The sequence below is a fragment of the Gobius niger genome (assembly GCF_951799975.1).
Source record: "Gobius niger genome assembly, chromosome: 17".
In the NCBI taxonomy this organism is placed as follows: Eukaryota; Metazoa; Chordata; class Actinopteri; order Gobiiformes; family Gobiidae; genus Gobius; species Gobius niger.
Genome location: NC_136868.1, coordinates 20792639 through 20818624, shown reverse-complemented (window position 1 = coordinate 20818624; position 25986 = coordinate 20792639). Strand labels below are relative to the sequence as shown.

Sequence of the window (25986 nt, the reverse complement as noted above, 5' to 3'; positions counted from 1 at the left end):
CAAAACGGCCGTCTTCGGAAATGAACAGGAACAACACACCGATGTTACTAATGAGAAGTGCAACATCTGTGCCCGGCATACTGTGTCAACCGCGATGAGAACCGCAGTCTCTGAAGGAAATGACGGAAATGTTAAGAGCGCGCCGAGGCAAAAACATATACTGCAATAACAGACTATGACAAAATCGATGGGCTGTGGCGACTGACAGCAGCTTAGCGAATCCCTGTAATCCTCCATCGGTGTCATTGTGCGGTTACATTGATTATCTGAAGCCGGAGAAAGCAGCAGGGTCACCCGAGCTGTCGCAAGGTACAGTCAACTAGGACAGTCTTACATGGCGGCCAGGGCAAGGGCATCACTATCTCAGGCTTCAAGTCCAAAACACAACTCTGCGTAGCAAAAAATAAAACAAAATCTCAAGTGATAGGTTTGATTTGTTTTCCTTTTATCTGACACTTGACGCCACGCCAAAGAAGAACAGCATGTTTCTTCACTAGACTTAAAGGATTTATCTTTCAGCTGAGAATTATTTCTCTATTTGAAGTTTATTGGTTGAAGTCTGGGCAAAACAAAGAAGGAAGATTAATGACTATTTTTGAAAGGGGGGGGGGGGGGGGGGGGGGAGAGAAGGAACAAGAAACAAATAGAAGTTTTAAAACAGAAAGTTGTCATGTTAAACAATTTTTACACAAAGCGCTCAAAGAGAAGCAGTCTTCTTTGTTTATCTGAGTTTGGGAGTAGCATAAAACGTGCAACCTTGTAAAATGCCAGCATTTAGGTTCAGATTCCGCAAAAACAGTTTTAAAACAGGAAAATGTCCCTATGATTTTGCGGGTGGGCCTGAATGCTCTGATTTCATATGCATATCAATAATAGCAAGTCTTTTCAATTTAAAGCTTGGCACGGACCACTGTTAAGACAGATTACAGCCATAAAATCTGGCCCAATCCAATAATTCCAATTTCTACTAGCTGACACACTCTATATCATCATATATTGTGCAATACACCTCCAGGATTTGGGAGTAATGCAAAGTAGTGCACTAAAAGCATGAAGGCCCAATAATCCAGGTAATTTAGTGTCTGGAGAAAGCCGGGGTGGTGCTTTAAATCATGGCTGCCGTCATGGTGACTCCGGCAGATGGGGGTGAGGGTGTTGGGTCCAGGAATAGCGCAGGCATGGCAGAAAAATGGGTGCTGCAAGGCCTTGTAGGGTGACAAATGGCCAATTGTGGGTCGATCACAAACGGACTGCCACTATATCTGCATTACATGAAGGATGTCAGCAGAAGCAGCACGGCAGTCTTAAACTGAATGAGTTCACGCGGCATATAAAAGCAGCCTGTTAATGGTGTGTGTACAGTGGATGACCAGCTTATGTAATATTTATGAAATTCACCTCAATGCAAAGAGCTTCACTCGCATATCTTCCCTTTAGCCAGTCCCATGTGACTATTAATGATTAATTGGTATGCCTCAAGACTGAATATGATTTATTTAGCTACAAGCTATTGTTTGCCAAGTAACCCAAAGAACGAAACCTTTTTAATTAGAATATCAATTAATAACCCTACCTCTACAGCCAGATTGGAAAATGAGTTTTCATTGCAATTAAGAAATGGACTCATCAGTGCATGACTTATCAGCTTACACACAGAGACAGTGTTCCCCGTTGCCATCTGTGGGCTCCATTGTCCTGTTTTTGTCACTCAGGAATGCTTCTGCTGCCAACATGTATTAATTCATTAAGATTTTTTTTCACAACGACATGGGAACATTGTGTTCTTTCATTTTACACAGCGCAAGGAATATAAATAACCCACTGCGTGTGCAGGACTAAGTGGATCTACTGTGCTAAGGATGAATGGATGAGTTTTGTGTGAGACAAATCTAAGCCATCAAAAACAATAATGATTCATTTCACCAAATTTGGATGATGGAAATGTATCCACATGCTTCTCTACAAAACAATTGTACACACAAGCTGCCAAGACATCTTAGTCTAAAACACGGGCAGGCTTCACATACTGGATGTGATAAAGTCATTGTGAATAGACAGTGCTGAAGTGGTACTAACAGAACTTTCAACAGACGATCAAGATGGAGCTCATTTATTCAGGCCTTGCACAGAGGAATCCAAATAGCAATCAGGACGAGAGCTTTGGAGAGCCGTGTAGTGAGATAGATTTACATCCAAACAGCCAGAGGCTACTGGCTTTGGCTGTACTTAGAGTTGGATCAGAATCCAATTCCAGGAAGCCTTCTCCTTTGAATCATAAGCCACAGTATTTTATGGAAAGAGCAAACCTTTGACAAAAGCTCAACTGAGACTATGCTCTTCAAGTTAAATACTCTCTATAATGGATGGTACTGAAGAGAGCAATGAACATTCACTGTACTTTTATCCACTTCACAATCTACACTGAGGTGAACACTGTGAGGCCCACACACTCAGGGTCATACAGCCCTCTACACAGATTCACTTTGTAAACTGCTAGAGTGTGAAATAATTGTTCAGAAATGTTATGACTGGAGCAAACATGTGCACACTCCACTGCACATTGTTTATTCCATGTCATTGCCTGTGATTTGGAGGCCGGGTGGTTTAAGGACCCCGCTTGTGTTTCCTGACCACAAATAAGCAGTGATAGGCTGTTATTTATGTGAGCTGGGAGGATGCCTCCACAGCCCTCTGTCTGGGGAGGCACAGGGGCATGTTGTGCTGCACTCAACAACACCGCGGCTGAATTCCAAACATCCTGGATAACTAGGGCTTTACACTGACAGGGCTGGAGCAGGAAAAGGCTAAAGAAAGTCAGAAATCTATCCATACTCAAAACATTGCACATACGCTGGTAGTGATTGCATCCCAGAGCACACTCTTAAGGTGCATACTTATTACTTGAAATGATAGTTTTATTGCCCTCAGTGTGCTGCTTTATTTTTAAAAATCCGGATGGCCATGGTGAATGTGTGCACAGAACTCACAGCTGCAGGGCACTGGAGGAGGAAGGAGGCAATTGGCAGCAGAACTCGGAAGCGTTACAGGGCCCAGCTTATATTTTGCAAAGCAAGTAAGACTCTGATAAACAAGAAATGTTATGCCCGCTTCACAAATTGAACTGACATTGAAGATCAAATATGCAATCTCTCAAAGTTCCCTCAACTATCCCGCATCTTGTGCGTCGCAAATTCATTTTGTCTGCTCCTACGTCGACTGGAAAAAAAGCCAAATATTACATGGACAAAAAAATCGAGCAAGACCGCTACTACTGAAGTCGGAGAAATCGGAGGCGAAAGAATTTCCAACAATTAAAAGCATACAAGGTCATTTGGTTGGAGCATATAACACATGCAGTCCTACGTGTCCTGTTCGACTACTATCCTACAACATTTTGGAAATCAAGCACTAATATTGCAATTCTAGCGCTTCATAATTTCCCTAAGTAATAATATGGCGTCGTAAGTGTTATATAAGTGCTGTGCAAGACGGCGACGTGTCTGTAACATGCATACACATCATCAATAAACATTGTCAAATCATGGGCACACATTGGCACATTTACTGCGTGTACTTTTAAAAATTCACAGTTTTGCTCCGCTATTGATTACGCCCGGAAAAACAGCCGAATAACAGCTTGCAACATCTCTGCGCTCAAAGTCTAGTGCCATTTACTCAGTAGGACGTGAGAAGGCAGCTCTCTGGAGTGCTTGACAAAGGAATGTCAAATCCGCTCCAAAGTGCCCACCGCTCACCATTGTTAGATGCAAAAGTACGTGTAATGGATGCTTTCATCCCACAACAAGATATCCTCATTAATTAATCAATTGCAGTCTGTTTTATCTCAGGTGGGAGGTTTGCTGTCCATTCATAGTCACCTCAATGTGATATTTATGCCTTTGAGCCACACTGTGCAGCCAGGATCTCAGCCAATAACTGCACCCACCTGCAGCGAAGATGAATATGTAAATTTAAAAGTGGGTCGGAGATCACATTTCATCAGGTAGAATCACTGCGAAGATATCTTCTGAGCTGGAGCCGCGCCTCTTTAGCTCATCTGAGTCCTGCCCTGACCTTGTGGCTAACAGCCATCAATGGGGCTTTTGCAGATAAAAAGTATTCATTCAACGTCCATTCAGCATGAGTAACTGTAAAGAAAAGTAGCGTGAACAATCACAGGAGAGGTAAGTGGATCCGGCATAATAACTCAGCTAAGGGAACATTTGGTCTGCACAGTTGGATTTGACGGGGCTCATTACGGGTCGCCACTGAGGTCAAGATAGTTTCTTCATCAGGGAACCAGTTAGTTTGAAGATGATGCAGCCAGGAAAGCATGGGAAGTGTTAGGAATTGAGGGAAGGGGATCTTATTTGTATCGAGGCATGACACAAGTCACCCAAAGCGCTTCACACAGACTAACACCCCAGCTAAAGCTCAAGAAGTGATGCACATCCTGAATCATGAACAAGGCTATGAATCTGCTCATTATATAATGTCTAATCAGTGCATTGTCATACATTTTGTCACTCAGGTTTGACTTAGGGGCTTCGGGTGAACAGTTTCTCGTAGTGAACTTGCACTGGAATTGGCTGCACATTCAAATAAGCCATCCTATCATAGAAAGCCAAATGGCAGGCTTAGTGTTTGAGAAAGGTCTGCTGTTATTAAAACTCTAAACGTGCAAAGGCTTAATTTTGTTTTTGTTACTTAGCTTTGCTTATTTTAATTAGAGTCCTTAATCTGCAATTAGCCCAGAGGTCAACTATACTCTTAGCTGGAAAAAGGCAATTGTTTTGGAAGGAGAGCGAAATAGCCTGGACATGTATTTAATTAGGGAGTTAACCCGCAAATGTCAGTGTCACTGGTTCCTTAGCTGTCGCATTAAAAAGATAAAATGGGGAAATGGCAGACATGAAGGATTTATGATTATGACAAATTTTAATGGAACTGCAATTAACAAGAAGGATAACCACAGAGAATCAATATGTAGTCCAACTTAATGAATACATGAAACCCCAGCCTATATTATCAGGCTGCTAGGATATACTAGTGATGTGCTGATTGGTAAGACGCTATCCACCAATTCAATCATAGAAAGACTTAAATTATATTTATTGTTTAGGATTCTTTACACAATACTAAATATTATATAACATAGCTAGTTTGGTAATAACTATGTATTGGAACATCACCCATAGAAAGTTTCCCTTACATGTAGTATTTGTTTTGTTTTGTGTGCGTGTTTTTTTGTTTTTGTTTTTACAAACATTAACAATAGCCTAGACTACACAACAAATAAATGCTTCGTCAAAATGGTGTGATTATATAAAATAGACAAGGTTGCAGAGCGATTGGGAGAACCCTTGCCTAAGAACCGTTTCATAATTGACCAATGTTTTGCTATTGTATTACTGAAACCGTATTCAGACATTACAAAGTTACTTTTAATGTACTGAATTATATAATGCAATAATATGCAAAATCTGGCCCGCTAAAACTTGTCCTTCTTATCTCCATGTGGCTAACTCCTTGATCTTAATTCCGACCATGTTCCAGCGAGACGCAGATGTGTGACAGCGGAGCATGAATGATACAGGAGATTAGGGATTGGACCAAATGCCTCTCTCTTTTCCTGCCGCGGAGCGAGGCCAGTGGTGCGCTGAGGAGGAGGGGCAGTGAAGAGTGGATACCATCTGGATAAGCCTGCACTGGCTCCAGCATTCTGACTCCTAACTTTGACTCATTTGTCCTGACCCTTTGAGAACAAGCCGGAAGGAAGCCATACAGGCCGACTGGACGTGGGGTAGGTGTTCTGGCATAACAACATATGGTTGAATTAGCAGTAGTTAGGTCCTTGATGGCAATTTTGCTAACAACCAGAGTTCCCCTCTATCTCGCCGACAGTTTTGTTTATGCAGGTCTCATAGCCGGGCCACCATTTGGAATGCTAAACAGCTCCATAAAACACAGCCACGGCCATGTGTGGGGACTTGTGAGGGCAGCATAGTCACTTACTTTGTGGCAATAGCTCACAGAGGCTGTCATAAATCAGGCAATATTTGGTGACTAAAGTGCTGCGGCGCGGAGATTTACACCTTGTGGACACAAGCTGTCTCTTCAGCTACATTAGCTTTAACTAATTGCTTAAACTAAAATGATTTTGACTAATAGGGTCTTTCATGCCATAAATCATGACGGAGCATTATCAGTAACAACATTAATAGGCATTTGTTTTATCTTGTTTTTTTGTTTGTTTTTTTTAGTGGTGGGAATTGATTAAAAAAAATAATCATTGAGTTAATTACAGATCGGTAATTAATTAATCGCAATTAATCGCATTTTAATCGAAAACCAAAACCAAAATTAAAAGTTAAATTATTATCATAAATTATTCAATAACTAGATAGACATTTGAGTTCAAGAACCAAATGTATTTAATAAATACATTTATATTATTAAAAATACAAAATTTTATGCATAAAAATGGCCAAAATTGCAGATATTTTCAGCGACTAAATCTAAATAATGTATATAGACCCAGGTTTATATTTATGGATTAATTTCGCTTGTTAGTTACATATACATTATGTTTTATTTTTTCAAAGGGATTTTTGATCTTGGTTGCTTTTTTCATAAGCTAATTATAAGTGAAAGTTTGTAAGTTGGATCAGACGTAGCGATTTGCAGCATGGACAGAAGACCCCTAATGAAGCCTAGGCATTAATTCAACCTGGGAGACGATTTCCAGCATCACCTCCTCCAGCCAATGATCGCTTCTGAGAGGGCCACACCTCCACCTCAGCCATCAGCGTAAGAGCCGCACCTCCATAGCAGCCAATCATCGCCCTCGGTCCCGCTTTTAAGCCCCAGCAATCATGGTTCGTCCGCTTCCCAGCTGCGCTGCGACCCACCTCCGCCTCTTCCATCCACGGCTTCTACCTGCTGCAGCTTCACGGGTCTTCCATACCACCACCAGTGTCCAGGCTCCGGGGGAAGGCATCCCTAACTACAAGCTGTTTATCCATACTGACTTTCATACATCGATGTCTACCGCCGGGGTCTGATCGCCAAAACTAATGTACATGTCAATAAATCTTCCTAATCAATGCTTTCGTCTGTTTGAGTCTATCCAGGTTGAATAGTGGTCTACAATCCACTGCCATCCATTTTGCGAGGGCTTGATTTTTCACACGTAGACTTACTTATTTTGGCTCGGAAGCCCGTCATATTGTTTGTTTGAGCCGTTAGGCAGAACACTAACATTAGCATCGGGGACGTCTGTGTTTGCCTCGACATGTTTTGCAATGAGCTGGTATTTTAGACTTGAGTAACTACTGTAGAAGGTGAACTCTTTTTTTGCACAACTTGCACACAGCAGTACACTTGTCTATCATCCCAACGGGCCGAGTGAAACCTCTTCGTCCATCGCTGCTGAGAGCGGATGTGCGTCAGATCAACGGGCGTACCAGAAACACGCAAATAGAAAGGTTCCGGCTTGGGATTTCTGTTTTTTGGGGGGAAAATTGGGGGAAATGCGTTAAAAAAAATTAACGCGTAAACATCTTTGTAATTAATGAATCAAAATGAACGCATTTATGTCCCACAACTCCTTTTTTTTTTAACGTGTTTATGATATTTAATTTTTTGGCTTATTGTTTGCTGTTAACTGAATAACTGTAGCTGGATGTTAACGACTATGGCTGCACAAGATCCTCACTTCAAATACAGATCTGTGTCTAAAGTACTTCATTAATATACTTTTTTGCGGGGCTTAATGAACACACAGTTTCATGGCTGAGTCATCCCCTTACCATCTTTATTAAACCTATTAGCTTGCCAATTGTCACCGACTCTGCGCTCACAGCTGTAATACTGAATGTAACCCTAGCAACAGTTTATTCCCAAATTTTATAACCACAAATTATGTAGCCAATCAGAAACCAATTTTCCTAATGCTTATGTCGTCTGATAACACACAATACAAAAAAGGGATTAGCTGGACTATAAAATAATGGGCTGGTGGTTGTGTCTGTGTCAGATAACTGTGTCCGAAGGGTAAGTGCGGGCTCAAACTGCAGCTGAAGAACGCCTTTGGTGCACGACCGCCGGTGACATTGTCTGACGGCTTAGTCATCAATCCATTTACTGTGGATACCCAGTGCGCGCCGGCGTCCCACTTTAAAAATACAACTTCCAACTATAACATGCCTTATCAATCATTCTGAATCTCCATTGTTGTGAAATAAAGTCTGCCAGTTGGTAGAGCACTTTTCTCCTTGAACCTGTGCCTCAATAGAACTAAAAATAGCCAGAGTGAGCCTTCTGCTCATTAGCCGCATACAAAATGCCCAAAAGAAAGACTGTGTGGGGGGGGGAAAAAAGCGAAAGAGGTAGGAATAGAGTGCAGGCATTACCAGATTGAAATTATTCCAAGAAAGGATTTAAGTCAGAGCCGCACGTGAAATAAAAATGACTCCTCACTTTAAATTTGAATAAGGAAGCTTGCATGATTAGCTTGCAAGAGATGGCAAGATAAGTGGGCCTGGAGGAGCTTTATAACTTTGCCCCCTTTGGTCTCTTTAGGGCTGCCTGAGCAAAAGCAAGATTTGGCACAGTGCATCAATGCAGAACGGCCCGTAAATGTGAAAAAGCACTTTTCAAATTAGCAAGAATGTGGATAATTGTCTTGCTCTATCCCTCAGACCATGTGACCACGACAGCCCAGGCCCATATCATTCATTAATGCTCTGGCTCCCCATTACTGTCGGCTCGCACTTTTGAAAGACTCATTACCCGCATAATGGAATAGAGCTTAGAACAGTCGGACCTTTCCTTACTGCGAATTAATCACCTACACGCGCGGACAAAAAGGGAATTCTCACATTAAATATTAAGAAACTTCAAACTTTAACTGCGCCCAACTTCTATTAAGGTGCACAGTCGGGGACACAATGATGAGGCTGCGAGAGCTTGATGGCCAACGGGAAGTGAGCAAAGAGAGATGAGAGAGAGTGAGATGATCGGTATTAGTATTCATGGGTTTCAGTGACATGACTTTTTCATGTTAAAGATGCCATTTTAAGAACTAGTGACAATGTACAAAGCTGATCACGGGATAACAGGCCGAGAACGTAAGAACAATGTAATAAGTAGTCATTGGCATAGCACCTCAGTGGATTGAATTGCAAAACATATTTTTTTCACCTGAATAATCAAATCAGCTAGTACAATACCCCTTTAAATTATCAGCCGGCAAATCATTATTACGTTATTGGCCTGTTATTACTGTTAGAGAAATTAACAATGGTGTTCGAGAGGATAGATGAAAAACAGGCAGCAGTCTGGATGTCTTACACAGGAGAAGTTTATTTACCATCGGTGTGGGACCTGGAGACATGAACTCGAGATGTTGCGCTAGTCCTACCATTCAAGTCTGTCTATGCTTCCACAGAAAAGGGATAAATACTCTCTCAGAGCGTCATACTGATACGCAAGAGTCTGAGCACCACAGTCAAGGCTATGACAGAGATAGTACAGCCTGACCCAGTATGATAAATGACGATTTAATGTCATCCTCTAACAATTACTTTTTGAAAATGATCAAATTTAAAATGTTATTACATACAGGCTAGAGATGGGCGATGAATCAAATTAATTCAATTAATTCATGCTTTTAAAAACAAATGATTTGGAAAATGGCTAAATCGTAAAATTGAGTCCGCCGCTCCATGTCCCCCCAACGTGCGGCCAATTTAGCTGCGTTTCACACGCTCCGTAGCGAAATGACACCAGCGGAGAAGCTGCGACTTTCTGACCACGCTGCTTCACAAAGGCAGCGTGTTGTGTTTTAAGAGGACGCGGTGGAGTTTTCTTCCGCTAAAACAGAGTTTCCCACTTTCCTCAGGTCTGCTCCGGTGCCTTTCTCTCACTCTGCTCTGAGTGGACCATTCAAGTCCGCCCCTTTCCCTTGAGTCTCCATGGAGACAGTTGTCAATCACAGCAGAGGCATGAAGACGTTAAAACAATTTTGAAAACTCCATGGCTTATTAAGAGGTTTTACTTTTGAGAGCAGACAAGAAATATCTAAAACAGAAATAACCATTTTTAAATTAAGGGTTATTATTATCTTAATGAGCCTAATTGCAGCTACATTATGAAATATTAATGAGCAGGACTCTGAGTAGTTTTAGGAGACTTTTTAAAGTTTATTTCAAATAAAATAGATTTTTTTGGCCATATCGCCCAGCCCTATTACAGGCCATTCAAAAGTTAAAATACATTTTTTTGAATTAATGCTGTACCAGGAAGAGCATCTGTCATATGACAAAATAATATCAAAGTCAATGAGTTCTGCGATACAAGAGAATGAAAGAGCTCTGAAAGTAAAAAGAAAAGTAAGGCTGTCCTGATTTCATAATTCATCTTTTATTGCATGACTGATGCGTTTCGACTCAATGAAGTCTTGATCAGGGTAAGCCATACCCAAATTCAAAGTGCCTCAACTCATCCTCTTTTGTTTCTAAGAATGTTTGGCCCCACGAGTTTGAAGAGCACCTCATCATTTGCAAGTGCTTATAGCATTTACTTTCTTACTACGGTGATCCAGCGAGTACTCTGCCTCTCCTCTAATATATATCTTTTGTTCAGAGTAAAATTTCAGCTTTGCTTATTATCTTATCTCAGGTTTTTCTTTGCTTATGTGCTGTTTTCTATTGTCACCAACAGTAGGAATTTGCATCTTTCCAGTTGGACATGCCGCCTCCATTACTCCAGTGTATAAAGATGTCTTGAATTCAAACAATTAAAGAGTCCCTGATGAGGTCTCACGGATAAGATCTATTATGCCTTACGGCTGAACAAATATTCAATTTGCCTCAAATATAAGATACAGATGATGGGCTTCTTTTACAACAGTTTCAATACATTTCCTCTTTGCATTTTCATGCCACAAAGGTTTTAATATTCCATAGCTACAACATATCCTATACTTTCAAAACATATATTTTGTCCAAGGCCAAAGGGAAAGCAAAGCCCAAACAGAAAAGAAGGAAAAGATGTACTTACAGTTGACTGTGACTTTTACTGTTTTGGTGTCTGGAGAGGCGATGTCATTTAGAGCGCTGCATTCGTAGTCCCCGGCCTGGTCCCTTGTGATACCGGTGATGTTAAGATATTCGCCACTGTCATACTTCCTGGCTGGAAATAGAAAAATGAAAGCAAAGTACTTATAACCTGTCTTAGAAGAATACAAACACTGCAGACAAACCCATTCAGTATGAGGCTGCCCAGGGATTTGTGAACCTATTCACAAAGTGTGGAAAAACCCTTATTAATCCTCTACACAGCTTTGATGTTAAGTCCTAACCAGAAGATGAAATGTGATTTGGTGTTTTGTGGAAATTGGAGATTGCTCTCCATAGGATGGAGAACAATGGAACATACAGTAGTTGTAGCCATCAGTTAATTTATAGTGACACCAGGGCAGGAAATTAAATAATAGCACTCCACTGCACTTCATTTACTAAACCCGATACAGTGCCATGTCCAGCTACTTTCTAAACAGACAGACAACTTCACTGGTTTAATGTGCATGTCGCTTTATGGTTAGTAGCATGAGCACCATGACAGATTGAAGGAGACATAAAATTATTTTTGTCCTTAATTATTCAGAAATACTGTACTTGCTTAATGAGTGGCATGCAATTTTTAACACACTTTCCATGTAGCAAAGCAAAAAAATGTCTTAAAGCTTTATCATGTTTTTAATAGTGGGAATGGCAAGAGAAAAACCTCTTATGGATGAATGTCGGCAAGGCCAGTGAAGTTCATGTCGACATCATTTAAGATGAGTCAACTAGTTGTGTGTTAATCTCTCTCAACCTCCATCTCTCTCTCTGCCCAGTTTTTAAATTCATGTTTCCGTGTTTCAATAAACAATAAACATCAACCAGCGGCTAGTTGTTTTTGCGTTAACTTTTAGTTAATCACGCGTAGTTCCGGTTGCCATTTTGAATACCGAAGTAGAACCATGCAATACTACAATATGTAACGAAAATGAAAGACAACTGATTGACAGTGGCAAATTTTTATGTTAACGCAATCATTGCTCATGAAGATAAGAGTAAAAACAGAAAGTGCATGTTTATGTGATATAGCTCTGTCTGTCGAGCAACAGCAGAATTTTCTAAAGATCTGCTTCACTCTTCAAGTCTTCATACTAAATCAACACATCAAAGAGGAAACAGAAAACCTTTCTCTGTGATTTTTACAGTTTGTCTCAGTCTGAGTCAGTGTTTAAGCTGCTCAAGACGTTAGCATGCTACCGGTTACTAACTGTCAACAATCAACTGTCGATGGCTTCAACACAATAAACACGTGTGGCTCACATTAATGAACACTGAGGAAATACTACAGTAACAGCTCAGCTCTGACCTCTGTTTCATGTTGTATCCAGGGCTAGATGTTTGGCATGTGGTTCAGGGCTTTCTCTTGGAGAGGTTTATTGGGTTGAAGCTAAATGCTAACTGGTAGCATGCAAACCGGTAGAATGCTAACATCTTAAGCAGCTTAACACTGACTCACTGGTTTCTTCACATAAACATGCACTCTCTGGGGCGGTGTTTTTCGTCTTATCTTCTTGAGCAATGATTATGAGTACATAAAAATGCCACTGTCAATCAGTTGTCTTTCATGTTTGTCCTGAGTAGAGATATTATTATATGTTGTAGCACTGCATAATTCTAGTTCGGTATTCAAAATGGCGCCATAACAATTTGCCCGCGTAATTACTTGAAGCCAGGAGTGTCTCTCCACCGTCATCGCGCGCATGGCTTTGAACTTCACTCTCATACAAACTCATTCACGTGGAATCACCTACGATCAAACACTCCGGGACCGAAAGCTTGTTTACTTCAGACCTTGAATTTACAATGAAGATGATCCTAACAGTACAAAGGAGTACAGATGAGGCCGGGATGAGAGTGAGACAAGTAGTAGTTGAGATCTTTACACGATGTTTCTGGAGGCTCAGGTAACACTGAGCAATGCCTACATGAAGTTAAAAACTAGGAAATGGAAATGAGACACTATATTGTATTTTAACTTTGAAATAAGCTGGCATTACTTGCTTACATGTGAGCCTACATCATTACATGGCGGATTTGGACCTGGACTTAAAGTACTCGATGTAAATAATGCGTTATTTCTCTGCTGTTAGTTAATGCGATGAAGTCGACTTCGACTCTTTTGACAAAAAAGTCGACCTTGAAAAATCTGTAGTCGGTGATGCCCTACTGGGTGATTTTGCAACTGGTGGCAAGAGCGAGGCCTGTATCACTGCTTGCGGCTTTAATTTGTATGTATTTATGCAATTTGGATAAAGATGATAAGAGGCAAGTTTTTTTTTTTTTTGTTACAGCTGTCATCTATTATAGAAAACGCTATCTCAATGGCCGCCGCCTGGGCGCCGCCATGTTTATTTCCCATACCGACTTTGAAGCTAAGCAGGGAAGTGCCTGGTTAGAACTGGGATGGGAGACCGTTCCTCCGAAGCTAAGCAGGGAAGGGCCTGGTTAGGACTAGGATGGGAGACCGTTTGGGAACACCAGGAAGCCTGGCGACAGTACTGAGTGTGTGCGTGGACATCCGCGGCCGGCCCCCACGTGACGGTCCCACCGGCCACGGGTCCATATGGACCGCGGTGCTGCTGTCCGAGGACAACCCGCCGTCACAACAACGCGAGTGCACGCGATCTGACTGCCGTGCGTGTGCGCGCATCCAAACAGGGCGATGTGTGCCTGTGTGTGCGTACGTGTGTATGTGTGCGCGTGCGCATCCAAACAGGGCGATGTGTGCGTGTGTGTATGTGTGTGCGTGTGCGTGCGTGCCCAAAACCTGCTCAAACACGAGCCTCTAATCAAACGCGCTGCTCCGACTGATTTCTCCTCCGTGTGAGTCAAAGCGAAAATGAAACCACTTAACGAGCGCATGGCCTGCACTGCGTAGTTTTTTTTCCTTTTTTTTTTCCTTTGCTGCTGGACCATTTGTTTTCTATTTTGCTTTCACGTATTGTGAGCCCAGAGGTACATTTGATTCTAAAGCAGCTTTGAACGCATTGCCAATTTTATTGTAAGGTTATAAATACTGTCTAATAACGATCATTAGGCTATTTCAGTTCAAAACCTACTCATTCTTTTTTTTTATTGTACAGTACCGTGATGCACCAAACCACAGGTCCTGCACCGTGAACCGAATCGTTACAGCTGAACCCCTAATATTTATCCATAATTATTCCACTGTCTCTTGAATCCTGTTCCCCAAGTTTAGCGAAAATATTGTCGTACTTTATAAGAGAGGATAAGAGAGGCCTTCATTCTTTTACTCATTTGTAGTGGCCATAGTTTTTGGAATGGGTTGGGAACCACTGGCCTACAGCTGAACTGTGTGACGGGTTGGACATTTCTTTGTAATCACTCACAATCTCTGAATATCAAATGTGGAGACTAGCGAGGCCCGGCCGAAGGCCGGGTCTCAGCTAGTTTGTCTTATATCATACTAAAATGGGATTTAGTTATTGTAGGGAAACTGGTCCAGCTGTACCTTTTAAAGCTACCATAGAAACAGCTAGACAGCCACTTATATGCTAATTCTGCGACTAGTCTGTTTATGCAGCCCTAACGAGAACTATGGCTCATGCAGATTCCCCCTGACCAGAATTCATACCAGCACTCTGCACCTCAGCAATGAATCTAGCTACGCAAAAAGCAGTGTGATAGCGAATTGGAAAGTCAGTGAAATATGTGACCCTTAGGTGGTCTTGAAAGAGCACACAATCAAGCAAAACCACAGAAATAAAAGACTGTCTTCAGCATGAGTCGAACATCTTGCATAACACCCCAATTCTGCCACTGTGGGTGTTTTTCTTTCATTCTCTCTCTCTCTCTCTTTTTTTTTTTTTTTTTTTTTGGTCAACAACATCAAGTCCAAACTGGCAGCTGTGTTGATAATGAGCTTTGCTGTCTCTTTAAATGCTGTTGTGACGGCAACAAAAGAGTCTGAGAGCTTTGGCACTGATAGTGGAGGCCACGCAAACAGGAGCAGGAGATGAGAAGGAGCGATCCACACACAAGCCATGGGTGTCTGCAAAAACAGACGGTCTTAATACAACGGGAGAGCGGGGAACTCAAAGACGGTACAAAAGGACCCTATTTTGGAGATATAATATGTCGGAAGATGGTAATTTCACATAAGTCGGGAATGTGGGAGTAATTGTATGGTAGATAAGTGTCCGGGCTTGATTAACAATAAAGTAAGCTACACATTAGATGACAATGCAAAGCAGATAAATGGCAGTTTTGAACAGGGACATTTGAAAAGGCTTTCATAATGTTAGAAAGTACAGCTTTGGCATGATGACGCCTAATAATCTCACTAAAGGCACTTGATATGGTATTGAACTCAAATGATGAAGTTCAAGGGTTATTTTACTCAAAGTATGGATTTGAAAAGCATGCAGACAAAAAAGGTACTATTGGGTTCACATGGGTTTCGTCTTCAGCCACTTAAAAAAAAAAAAGCATAACATGAGAGTAAAATAATGAATTAATTTCTTAAAGAACAGCATGTTGACTTTCTTTGACAGATGCAGCAAACTGGAGCATCGTCTGGTTGACTGAATAACTAGGGCTTATGCGCAGCTAAGCCCTAGTAGTAGGTTGGGATATTTGTAACAGAGCAAACACAGACAATACAAGCTCATCGGGCCACTTCATTTAGATTCACCAAGGAGTAAACGGCAGACCTGTAAGATCCCAAGAAGCCCCGTAAAGCGAGATGAATTGTGTACTGTCGAGTAATTGGCAGTGCCGGTAACCCAAACAACACATATAGTACGAAAGTCCCTCTGGTCATGTTGCAGATGTTGTTGTCTGTGTAATTTTAATACTGCTGCATACTGTGTCTCCAAAAAAAAAATCAATAACGCAGTTCATAAAAGAAACGTTTTAGTTTGTTATGCACTTTTCTCAGAATGCTTAAATAAAGCGCACATTCCCCTATATACGATGGAACAACCTCCGATCTCCAAAGATTTGCACACCATGGTTGACCTTTGCAGCCCCATACAGTTCCAGACGTAATTGGAAGTTTCACACTGAATGGAGAACGCTTCTGTGTGCACTTTGGCAGGGCAGCAAAATCAAATGCAGTGGTCACCCGTGAGACCGTGGAATGACATGCCCAGTGCTATTTGACAAATAATTGATTAAACCCTTTAATCACATCCCAGAGAATACGAACCGTTATATATTTGGGGAAAGTTAGTTACAAAGAGCAGGCCACGCAACAGTAATCAATGTCTCAACTGTTTTACTTCTTCTTCTTTTTCTTGCCCTTGGATAGACAAGTACTTTCTTATACATATGACGCATCCAAATTGAAAACCATGACAAAACATATAGGAGACAAGGGATCTTGGACTGATGGCTGGAGCTCAACAATATATAAAATAAGGCATTTCAGTTTTGGATGCCAAGTTTGGTCTGCGGTGAATCAAAGCTGCCAGAGCGAGCAGAACATACTTTTTTTTTTTTTTTTTTAATCAGTAAAGACTGAAGAATGTAAAGTTATATATAGTTATATACTCTGAGAATAATTGTTATAGTGATAGTACAGGATGTTCCACATGTTTGAAGTTAGGTTCAACTGAATAAAACACATTTATCCAACCTATTTATTAACTAACAGTTATTATATTAAATAAATGATTATATTAAATTGAGCGAGACAATGCTAATTCCCCATATAAAAGCAGGACAGGAAGTCTGAGCTCTTGCGGCTCAGGATATCCAGAATAGCCACATAGTGCAACAAGCCAATTTTTTTGTCCAATCATGATATAATATCAAAAAGCATAGTATCAATGTGTGCAAATCAAATTTCACGAAGTATTAGGGATATGTCTTTATTTTAAGCAAATAGCAGGATGAAAAGAGACCGTTCCGAAACCACCAGACACATTTTCATTTCACAAATCACATCAGACTGTAGTCTCCGTTGATAAATGGAGGCCATTTCTCCCTTTGCAGGATCTCGTAGCATCAACAGCCAGCCTGGGCGGCAAATTGTATTCCTATCGATTACAGCAGGAAGGGGCTTAGCAAAGGTCAAAGCAGCCATTAAACAAGAATCACACCTTTGATATGCACTTTGAAGAGAATTATATACTGAGCACTATTAACGTTTACACATGTGATACTTGAGATACGGTGCCAAGTAAAAAGAAACAAAAGAACTCATGGCTTGGGGAGACCGAACCTGTTTAATCTTGTTGTGGGGACTGAAAGACCTCCAGAGGACCTCACAGTGTTAAATGAGAGTACATGCTGCGATATTTGAGTGACTGTAAAAGAAAGCCACTGTCACCTGGGGGACGTGCCACTCTGAGCAAATTAAAGAAATCATAGCAAGGTTAATTTGGCATTCGGCACTGACGCTGGCTAAGTGCCGTGGCAGTAAGCAATTTCACCACATTGTGTACTAGGGCTGTGAGTGCGCTCCCTTTAGGGCTGCAACATGCAGATAGGGCAGACATCGCTCAAGAATCCATTATAGCACAGAGCAGCATTTTTTTTTTTATCCCTTCAACTCATGAAAATAGAGGACAAACTGCACAGGTATACTGTACGTTTTTTTTTTTTACCTTCTGGCTCAGACTCAAGGTGTGGGCCAGAACTAGAGTGGAGATTTACACCATGGCCTTGATTTTTTTCACCCCTATACCCTTCGCTCCGGCTGTCAATCTGAGCTGCTAAAATACAGCGCGTGGATCTCCGCCAAAGGAGCCTTAAGTTATGTCCGATGGCATGCACTGGTACTTCCAAGACTCACAGAATTAACTCACTTTTTCAGCGCTGATAAAGTTCATTTTAGCGATACAAAGCCCCAGAGTTAAAGGGCGTAGAAGACATGGTGATCTTTACATCATTTTTCTGCATGTGTCTATCAAGCATGCAATACAGCTGGGTAATAATGATGAACTTACGCAATGAGGCATAACATTACGATCACTACGAAACTTGTTTTCTTTTTTCAAATCAAACAACAGCAATCTGCACAGCAAACTAATTCAGAAACATCAATAACATTGTGCACAAAACTCTGCCCATAAGGTAATAGTTTTATTTTTCTTCTACCGGTGTTCACACACCATAAAATGAATAATGCCTGTAATGTAATACAAAAAGTCCCTCACCACACTTGTACATGGCAGCCCTGCAATCAGATGTACAAGTCAGCGCTCATGTTCAAGTTTGAAGAGACGTGTTTATGGTGTGAAAGACTCTTGAAAAGCGCATGTGCCCATTGAGCCTCCCTTTCATTAGCGACACTCTTCACTCCCGCCGCTGAAAGGGAAATGATGTTCCGCTGCAGCGGGATCCAAAACACAGATGTGACTGCCTGCCATTTTATCATTCATCGAGGTTCATATTTAACTAGAACAGCACTCACACCGAAAACTGGTTCATTGCCAACTGAAGGGAGTGCTGAACGAGACTTTCCCCAGACCTTACAACACCTAGCGTCTCTATAATTCGATCCCAATGCAGCCGGCTAAGCTAACATAATTATAAAGGCATTGTCGAGTTTTCTCAATAAAGTTTGCTCTAACACTCTTAAGAACAAATGCGATTTCCGTTTGAGTTAATGTGCTTCTTATGGAGTGTGTTATGAAATATACCCTGCTCTGAATCTTGGAAGGAGGGAGAGAGAGTGTGTCCCAGCTGAGGCCTATCACAGAAGACAATCAAATATGTATTCTAGTCAGCCCTTTCAAAGGTCACACTTCTATCAAAGGAAAGAGCTTATCAAAGCAATTTTGCCTTGCATCCAGCCGACCAGCCGTTCGCCCGGATGGAGGCTCACTGTACTAAAGGCTATTTCGCCACTCAGTGTGACCTATCAGTGGAGAGGAACTATGGCGCGGCGCTCCATGCATAAGCAATATCCAGCTGAGCTCATACGCGACCTCGGCTATTACCAGCAGTTAAGGAAAGATTAAAATAGGACAATCGGTGACTTTATATGGACTTTCTGACCTGAGCTAAAAGCTGGTGTTCAATGGAAGCTATTTTCTTTGAAATAGCTGAGATATATTTATTTTATTGCAGCAGCAGCAGTGGCTCAGTGGTAAAACATTGGTGGTCAATCCCAGCTCTGTCTAGAGCTGACTTACGGGGAGGACAGTGTGATTGTGGTAAAGTGTGATATGGCGGAGATCACGGGGCCGATACCCACCCAGGGATTGACTGAAAGAATAATGCATGAACTCTATGACACGGTGTCTAGATAGAACGACAATGTAAAAATATTATTATTGATTGCACGTGAAATGCATTGATGCTAGGTTTGCACTTCCTGTCATATGATTGATTTCAATATTTGAAACAAAGACTGCTGCACAAATCAAGGTGTAGACAAAGCAAACTTGGTATTCAACTTTGGTCCGTATGGTGCTGTCCAAATGTTTTGTGCTTTATCTGCTTTTTATTTTTGACACAGGGGAATGGTGCGAGTCAAATCCTAAAAATCAACCAAATTTTCTCCACAATGTGATATGGTGATGCGTTATCACGGACAAACAGCACAGGAAAAGTGGGGATCAATTGAAAACAAAAGATAAAAACGACGTGATATGTGGCGGAGTAATGGCTGAAGAGTCTCGGTCGACAGACTTAACGTTGTTAAAGTCCAATGTGAAGGTGTGCTCTGCCTTCGTTGCTATGGAGATGTGTGTTTTTTTAACAAATAAAATCCAATAAAGGGTTCGGTAATTTTGACAAATGTTGACATCTCCATCCAGTGCGCCGAGACAAAGGGTCAGGAAATATTTTACAGAAATGGAGCACTTGCTGGAGGGATCATCCGGAGCAGACGATAAGGCAGAAAGGAGCATGAAACACTTTCCCCATACAGATCCCATCAGTCGATAAACGGATAAAGGGATTCGAATGGGCGCTTCAGTAGCACGCTCTCTTATCCCACACCAATCATCACAAAATTCTACACACTTCCACCGTGAAGCACATTTTATTTGCATGGCTAATTAAACAGCCACAAAAAAGACCATTGGACACCGAACGCCACAACATATGCAGGTACTATTCCCTGCACCAAAAGGATTTCTCTCTCTCCGTTTGCATCTCTCTAATTGCAGAACAGGCATCGACTATCTTTGCAAACGTACTGAGGCAAATTATTGTGTCTATAAACTGTTTATGGCCACACTTCAGTGAATGCACAAAGTTTATTATTAGCCGACAGTTGCTGGTTGGCAAGAGGGGCAGAAAAAAGGGAGAACAAAAATGCAAACACAAAAACACTTAGGCCTGGAATAGGAACTTGACAGTCAGTCAGGGCAATTTATCATTCTGTCAAACTTCACTGACTGCTGCAGCAGAACCATCTACAGTGCACAAAAATCTGCAACCTCCTAAACCCCGAAATGTGTGAGATGAAGAGAGAAAGGCCAGCAAATTAAAGCTGCCATTTGTCAATTGTGTCATGAATTTCACCCATTTCTTTATATGACTGAAATAAAATAAAAAACAGCTGACAGTATGTTCATTAATACATAAATATAATATCTTAGTCGACAAAATAATCAACCATGACATTATGACCACCTGTCCCATCGGAAACACTGCAGTTTTGATAGGTACAAACCACTAAGGCTGGGATGATCCGCTTTAGTTACGATCATAGACTGTAAAAAAAAATGGACGTCTTATGCTCACTCCTCCCCGTTTACCAAAATGACAACGGCCGTGGGGCAATTCATGGCGGATTTACAGGCTCCCCCTCCCCAGCTCTGACGAAGCATGTTCCTAAAAAGGACATACGGGCGGGATTTTCACCGTAGACTCGGCCCGTGCGTGACGTGTAGCTCGCGCTGCTCCAATGCTAACAGTCCGACCCTCATTAAGTACGAGATTTCAAAAAATCATATTACGAAAACCAGCCTGGTTTCATATATTGTTATTAACCCAGCGTTATCTCAGGAGGAATATCTAGCCTAGTCTAGTGTTGAAACAATTGAAACCAGGCTTTAAAGTAGTTTTTAACGTGTCTAAACTCCAATGCTTTTCAATGGGGGCCTAGCGGCGATATGGAGGTACTGCAGCAACGGCGGAGCAATGGCGGCCCCCACGTTTGTGGTCAAAAAGCAAGGCAGCCAGCGGCCATTGGTTACGATACAATGCGTATCACGATACTTAGGGCCCGACACTGTACATATGGTGATACAGCAATTATTGTAAAGTGAAGTATTTTAAAGTGTCAAACTTTCAAATCGATACGTGGTATTGTGACGGTGGAGTATCGCGATATAACACACTGTATTGTCCCAGTCCTAGTAACCACCCCACTTCAATTCTCACTAGAAAACCTCGAAGTTTTGAGGCACTTATTAAAGCACGGCCTTTCTGACCACCAATCACAGCTTACGCAAACAGGCAAGGTGTCTTGGCCAAGGAGTCAAACCCAGGATTTTATGGATGAGTGCGCTCCCTCTGAGACACTGCCGCTTCAGTCAACCTCACTGACTCATATCTTTTTGCCTGCCCATTTTCTTTTTCCTTTGCCGTTTAATGCGTCAATGAGAAAATCTGGTGCCAATTTCCACTTGATAGTTACCAATAACTTTGGATTATATTGGGAATGTGTGCACTTTTATTTTATGAATAACTGTTGTCTTAACTCAATAAAGGTTTGTACACCCACTAAACAATACGCTCATTGTGGGAGTTCCTCCTCATTATGAAAAGGATTAGGTGAAAAACATTTGTTATACTTGGGTGTGTTTAATCTGAAGTATGCATCTCCTGCAGCGCACGTGTGTCCTCTCTCAGTCACACACAGGGTTTTACATCCATTGACTTGAGAACCTTTGTATTCAGTTGATTCTGTGCCGGGCATGTGTCCTTCTTCCATCACTCACTACACGCTGTATGCAAACTCTCATATGGTTATTCCATTTGTGCTAGGGGTGTTGAAAAATACGTCGCAAGATTCTCGTATAGATCCAAAAAGCTTCCGTATCAATATAATAATATTAATTTCAGCATCTCTCTTCATCCTGCACTTTTACTCCCGCCCGCTAGATGGCAGTGACTAACATTAGGATCTAGTGAGGGTTAGAGAAACACAGGAAAGTTTACCATGGAGGAGAAGGAGTTATGAGATGTTCCGGGGCCCTTTTAAAATTCTACATTTGGCCTCACTTTGGCTTTTATAGCAAAGACAGAGACCTGGATTGTTACGAGAGCCACCAGCTTTGTGCATCTGTCGCTGAGTGTGTCGCCGCTACGTTCCTCTCCCCTTTTTCCATTGTTTTTACCACTCAACAAAGCAAAATGGATTTATCTTCGTAGGATTTTCTTATGGAATAAAACGAAGTTGAGGGAAAACTAAATGCAGCAAGCTCATGTTAAACATGTGTTGTTGCAGCGCTGTGGCACTTCTCGCCACTGCACTACTTCGACACAAGTTTAGAAAGAGCCTGCTGTATTTAGTTTCCCCTCAGCTTCGTTTGTGTGCTACTGCTAACACAAAAAGATGTTGAAGAGATGTGCTCTACAGTCATGGTGATGCCCGTGTTGTCATTATGTCCCTGATCTACGAGTGACACCCGTTGTGGAGTAGATTAGATTTTAAATGCGCCGTCTGAGCGATCGTATATTTTAATGGATGAAACAGACTCAGTTCTGTTATTACTGATCGCTAAGGAACCCAACCATAGGAATACTAGAAGACGTGCATCCCCAGTTTAGTTGGTTTCATTTAAGTGCACGTTAGTGAAAAGCAGAAAGTAGTCCAAAATAATTGCAATAATCGTATCGTGACCTATGTATTGGGATAAGGTATCGTATCGCCTGAGACTAGACAATACACACCCCTAATTTGTGCCAACTCCGTTTGTATCCCACATGTTTTCACAATGCCACATGAAAAACCAGATCAGAGCAAGAAAGAAGAGAGGGCAGAGTCACACGATACTGAATAGGGAGAAATGTCAGTCTCGTGAAACAATAAAGATTGTTGTCAACTCTATTCATGCAATACCTTTGATGATATTTAGGATCAATCTGCACCACCTTGCCCAGCACTATCCCACTTTCTTAGACGATCACAGTGCCTAGAAACATGTTTTATTCCATGTACTTATGGAAGTACATGATAGGGCCACTTGAGGTGAACCATGGCGCTGTAACACCGCGTAGGTCCGTGCCCCTTTGACTGCGTCACGTTTGCAGTTGAATTAGAAATGATCTCCGCAGTGATCTCATATTCAGATTTGGCTCTGGTCGCAGCGGGGAGCTCTGCATATCTAACAGATTGATAGGGACGCCATAGGTAGGCAATTAGCCCGTTAGAGCATTTCAGTTGTAGCTGCCCCCCCTTTAGAACAAAACGGCCCGGTACTACAATGAGAGCCCACGGTGAATGATTCCTCTGTGATGTTCGGGGAGACAGTGTGTGATTACACTCAGGCCCGGACCCTTTCATTTGACCACAGCATATCATTTCTCTCCTGGCATACTTCAAAGTGCGGACACTTCAAAGCCCACTGAGTGACTGCCACTCGGACTCGGAGGATGGGGCTCTTTTGATCATCTACTGAAAAACTCCCCTAATGCCATAAGGGTGAGCACACTGGAGAGGAAGGATTTGACAGCCATAAGATAAATGCAGCCATCCTCGCCGCCATCAGATAGGCACAGCATGCTCTAATCCATTAATATGAAAATGAGTCAGGGATGTCAGGGGGAAAGGGTGGTGGGGTTTTTGTGCAGCAGCTTAATGCTTTGGAGAGAGAATCCAAATAAAAGATTGGGAATTTGAAATGACTTAATGATATCAGCCCACATAATAAATGAGAACAACAATCATAATGACACTCTCCGCTAATGCGCTTTAAATGATTAGTCACAAACTGAGAGGCAAATTGCAGGTTGACACAGAATTATGGAGGCGGCTATTGACTGAGAAAGATTATCGCTTCATTTACTGCACAGGCTATAACACTTATCAGTAAATTACAACGTCCTAAAAGGAATGCTCTTTTTTAGGTGTTTCCCATGGCACTTAAGAATGATCAATTTAAAGCTGCTGTTTAAGTGCATTGGTGTAAGAAAGGGAGACAGAAGGAAGAAGAACAATAAGTAGCGTTTTAGAGGGAATAAGATGATCCAAGGGACGAGAAAGTGACATAGTTTGTATACTTTCACTTTCCTGACTTGAATGAGCCTGTAAAGAATGCTTTTGAGTTCTCTTGGACAGATCTGAGGGGCCTTTCTGGTGATCTACAGTTTGAATATTAACAAAAGGCCGAAATTCCCAAATGATGATCAGGCAGAGAGAAGTCAGAGCGTGGTTTATTATTATCAGCAGGGCAGGGCGATATGAATCTGTATCACGATATAAAAAAGAAATATCACAATAACGATATATTTGACGATATATTTGATGATATATTTGATGATATATTTGACAATGGACAAATTACTTCAAAATCCCAGCCTTATGTCTATTGGGAAGATTAATTCAGTGATTTTTGTTCTTTTTTTTTAATGGCATACTAATTTCCTCGCAAATGTGATCTACTCAAGCAGTTTAATTACATCCTTCATTTCACTTTACTTTTTAAGCTCCTGTCCCCGTGTTCTACAGTCAGTGTTTATGTTGCTCTGATGGAGCTGAGCGCAACATTAATTATATTGTGTCCACAACAATATTAAAATCTACAACGATATAAAAAAAATATATCCCAATAACGATATGCGATCCCAACTTATCAGAATGGGTCTTTTTGTTATTCAGATGTAATATTCATATTATTGTATGTACTGTAGCTATTCATTATTCAATAATTTTCACTTTCAGACTTGCGGTCACAGTAACTGTCAACATGATCGTCAAGGAATAATACATAACCAAGCAACTTGGGTGAAATCTTTCCTGAGGACAGAACAACAGTAGGTAATCAATAGCCAATAGTCCCTATCAGCCCAAAGGAAGCGATAATGAGCTATTCTCCATCACTTCACCAATAGACAGTATAGAGATAATCAACAGTGTCGTTCCCCACATTCTAGTGATTGAGGTGTTCGGGACCAGGGGTGAATGTGAACGCTGTACTTGAGTATTCTGCCTCAATTACATCACTTGATTTTATGATTAGCCTTTTCCCTGTCTCTCCATCTAATCACATCTAACCTTCACCCCAACACGCCTGTCAATTTTCTCATCTGCAACTTAACTAGCGCTTCCCCTCTGCTCACTCTATCACCTATTGATCCTGTTCATTCTTTCTCATTTCCTGTCTGCATGTACCCAACCATACGGCCCACCCATTGGCCCCTTCCACCCATTCATCAGTGCACATACGTGCGTACAGCAGAGGTGAAGTAACTCACCTAATGGGGTTATGTGTCTCCAGGAAATGGTGGGCTCGGGTTTCCCACTCGCCATACAGATGAGTGACACGTCACTGTCTTCATTTACCGTGATGTCGGACGAGATGTCATAGATCTTGGGAGGAACTAAAGGAAAAAGAGAAAAGAGAAACAATACATTGGTGCAGTACAGTGGAGATGTAATAACACGAGTGACAGGTCAAAGGAGTCATCGGAATAGCTCATTTACAAGCCCTACAGTTCAATAAAAATGTCCTTTGTTGCTTATTATCAAAAGTAATGTCACTATAACTAAACTTAGATCATTAGGACAAATTGTAAGCTTGGGAAACAATCCAAACCAGATTGTAGAAAGCAGTGCAGGGATCAGGAACATGCAAGAATCATAGTTATTTTGAAAGAAAACGATACATTATGCTAGACTGCAGTTTATGGAGCTGTTTTCCATATGGTCTCATCCCATTTCAAATTAGCATTTCAAAGGAATGGTTCATTCATCACTGAAAATGTGAAA

General features: G+C 41.5%; 1 protein-coding gene across 2 annotated transcripts in view; it reads right to left on the bottom strand.

Moving 5' to 3' along the window:
- The window catches only part of negr1 (neuronal growth regulator 1), a 172882-nt gene that overhangs the window by 75510 nt on the left and 71386 nt on the right, over positions 1 to 25986 (bottom strand). For both annotated transcript variants that reach the window (XM_079575542.1, XM_079575543.1), the window contains exons 3-4: positions 25473 to 25598; positions 11065 to 11196 (exon numbers count right to left, since the gene is read on the bottom strand). In XM_079575542.1, the coding sequence (XP_079431668.1) occupies positions 11065 to 11196; positions 25473 to 25598 (258 nt within the window). The remainder of the gene's footprint in view (positions 1 to 11064; positions 11197 to 25472; positions 25599 to 25986) is intronic.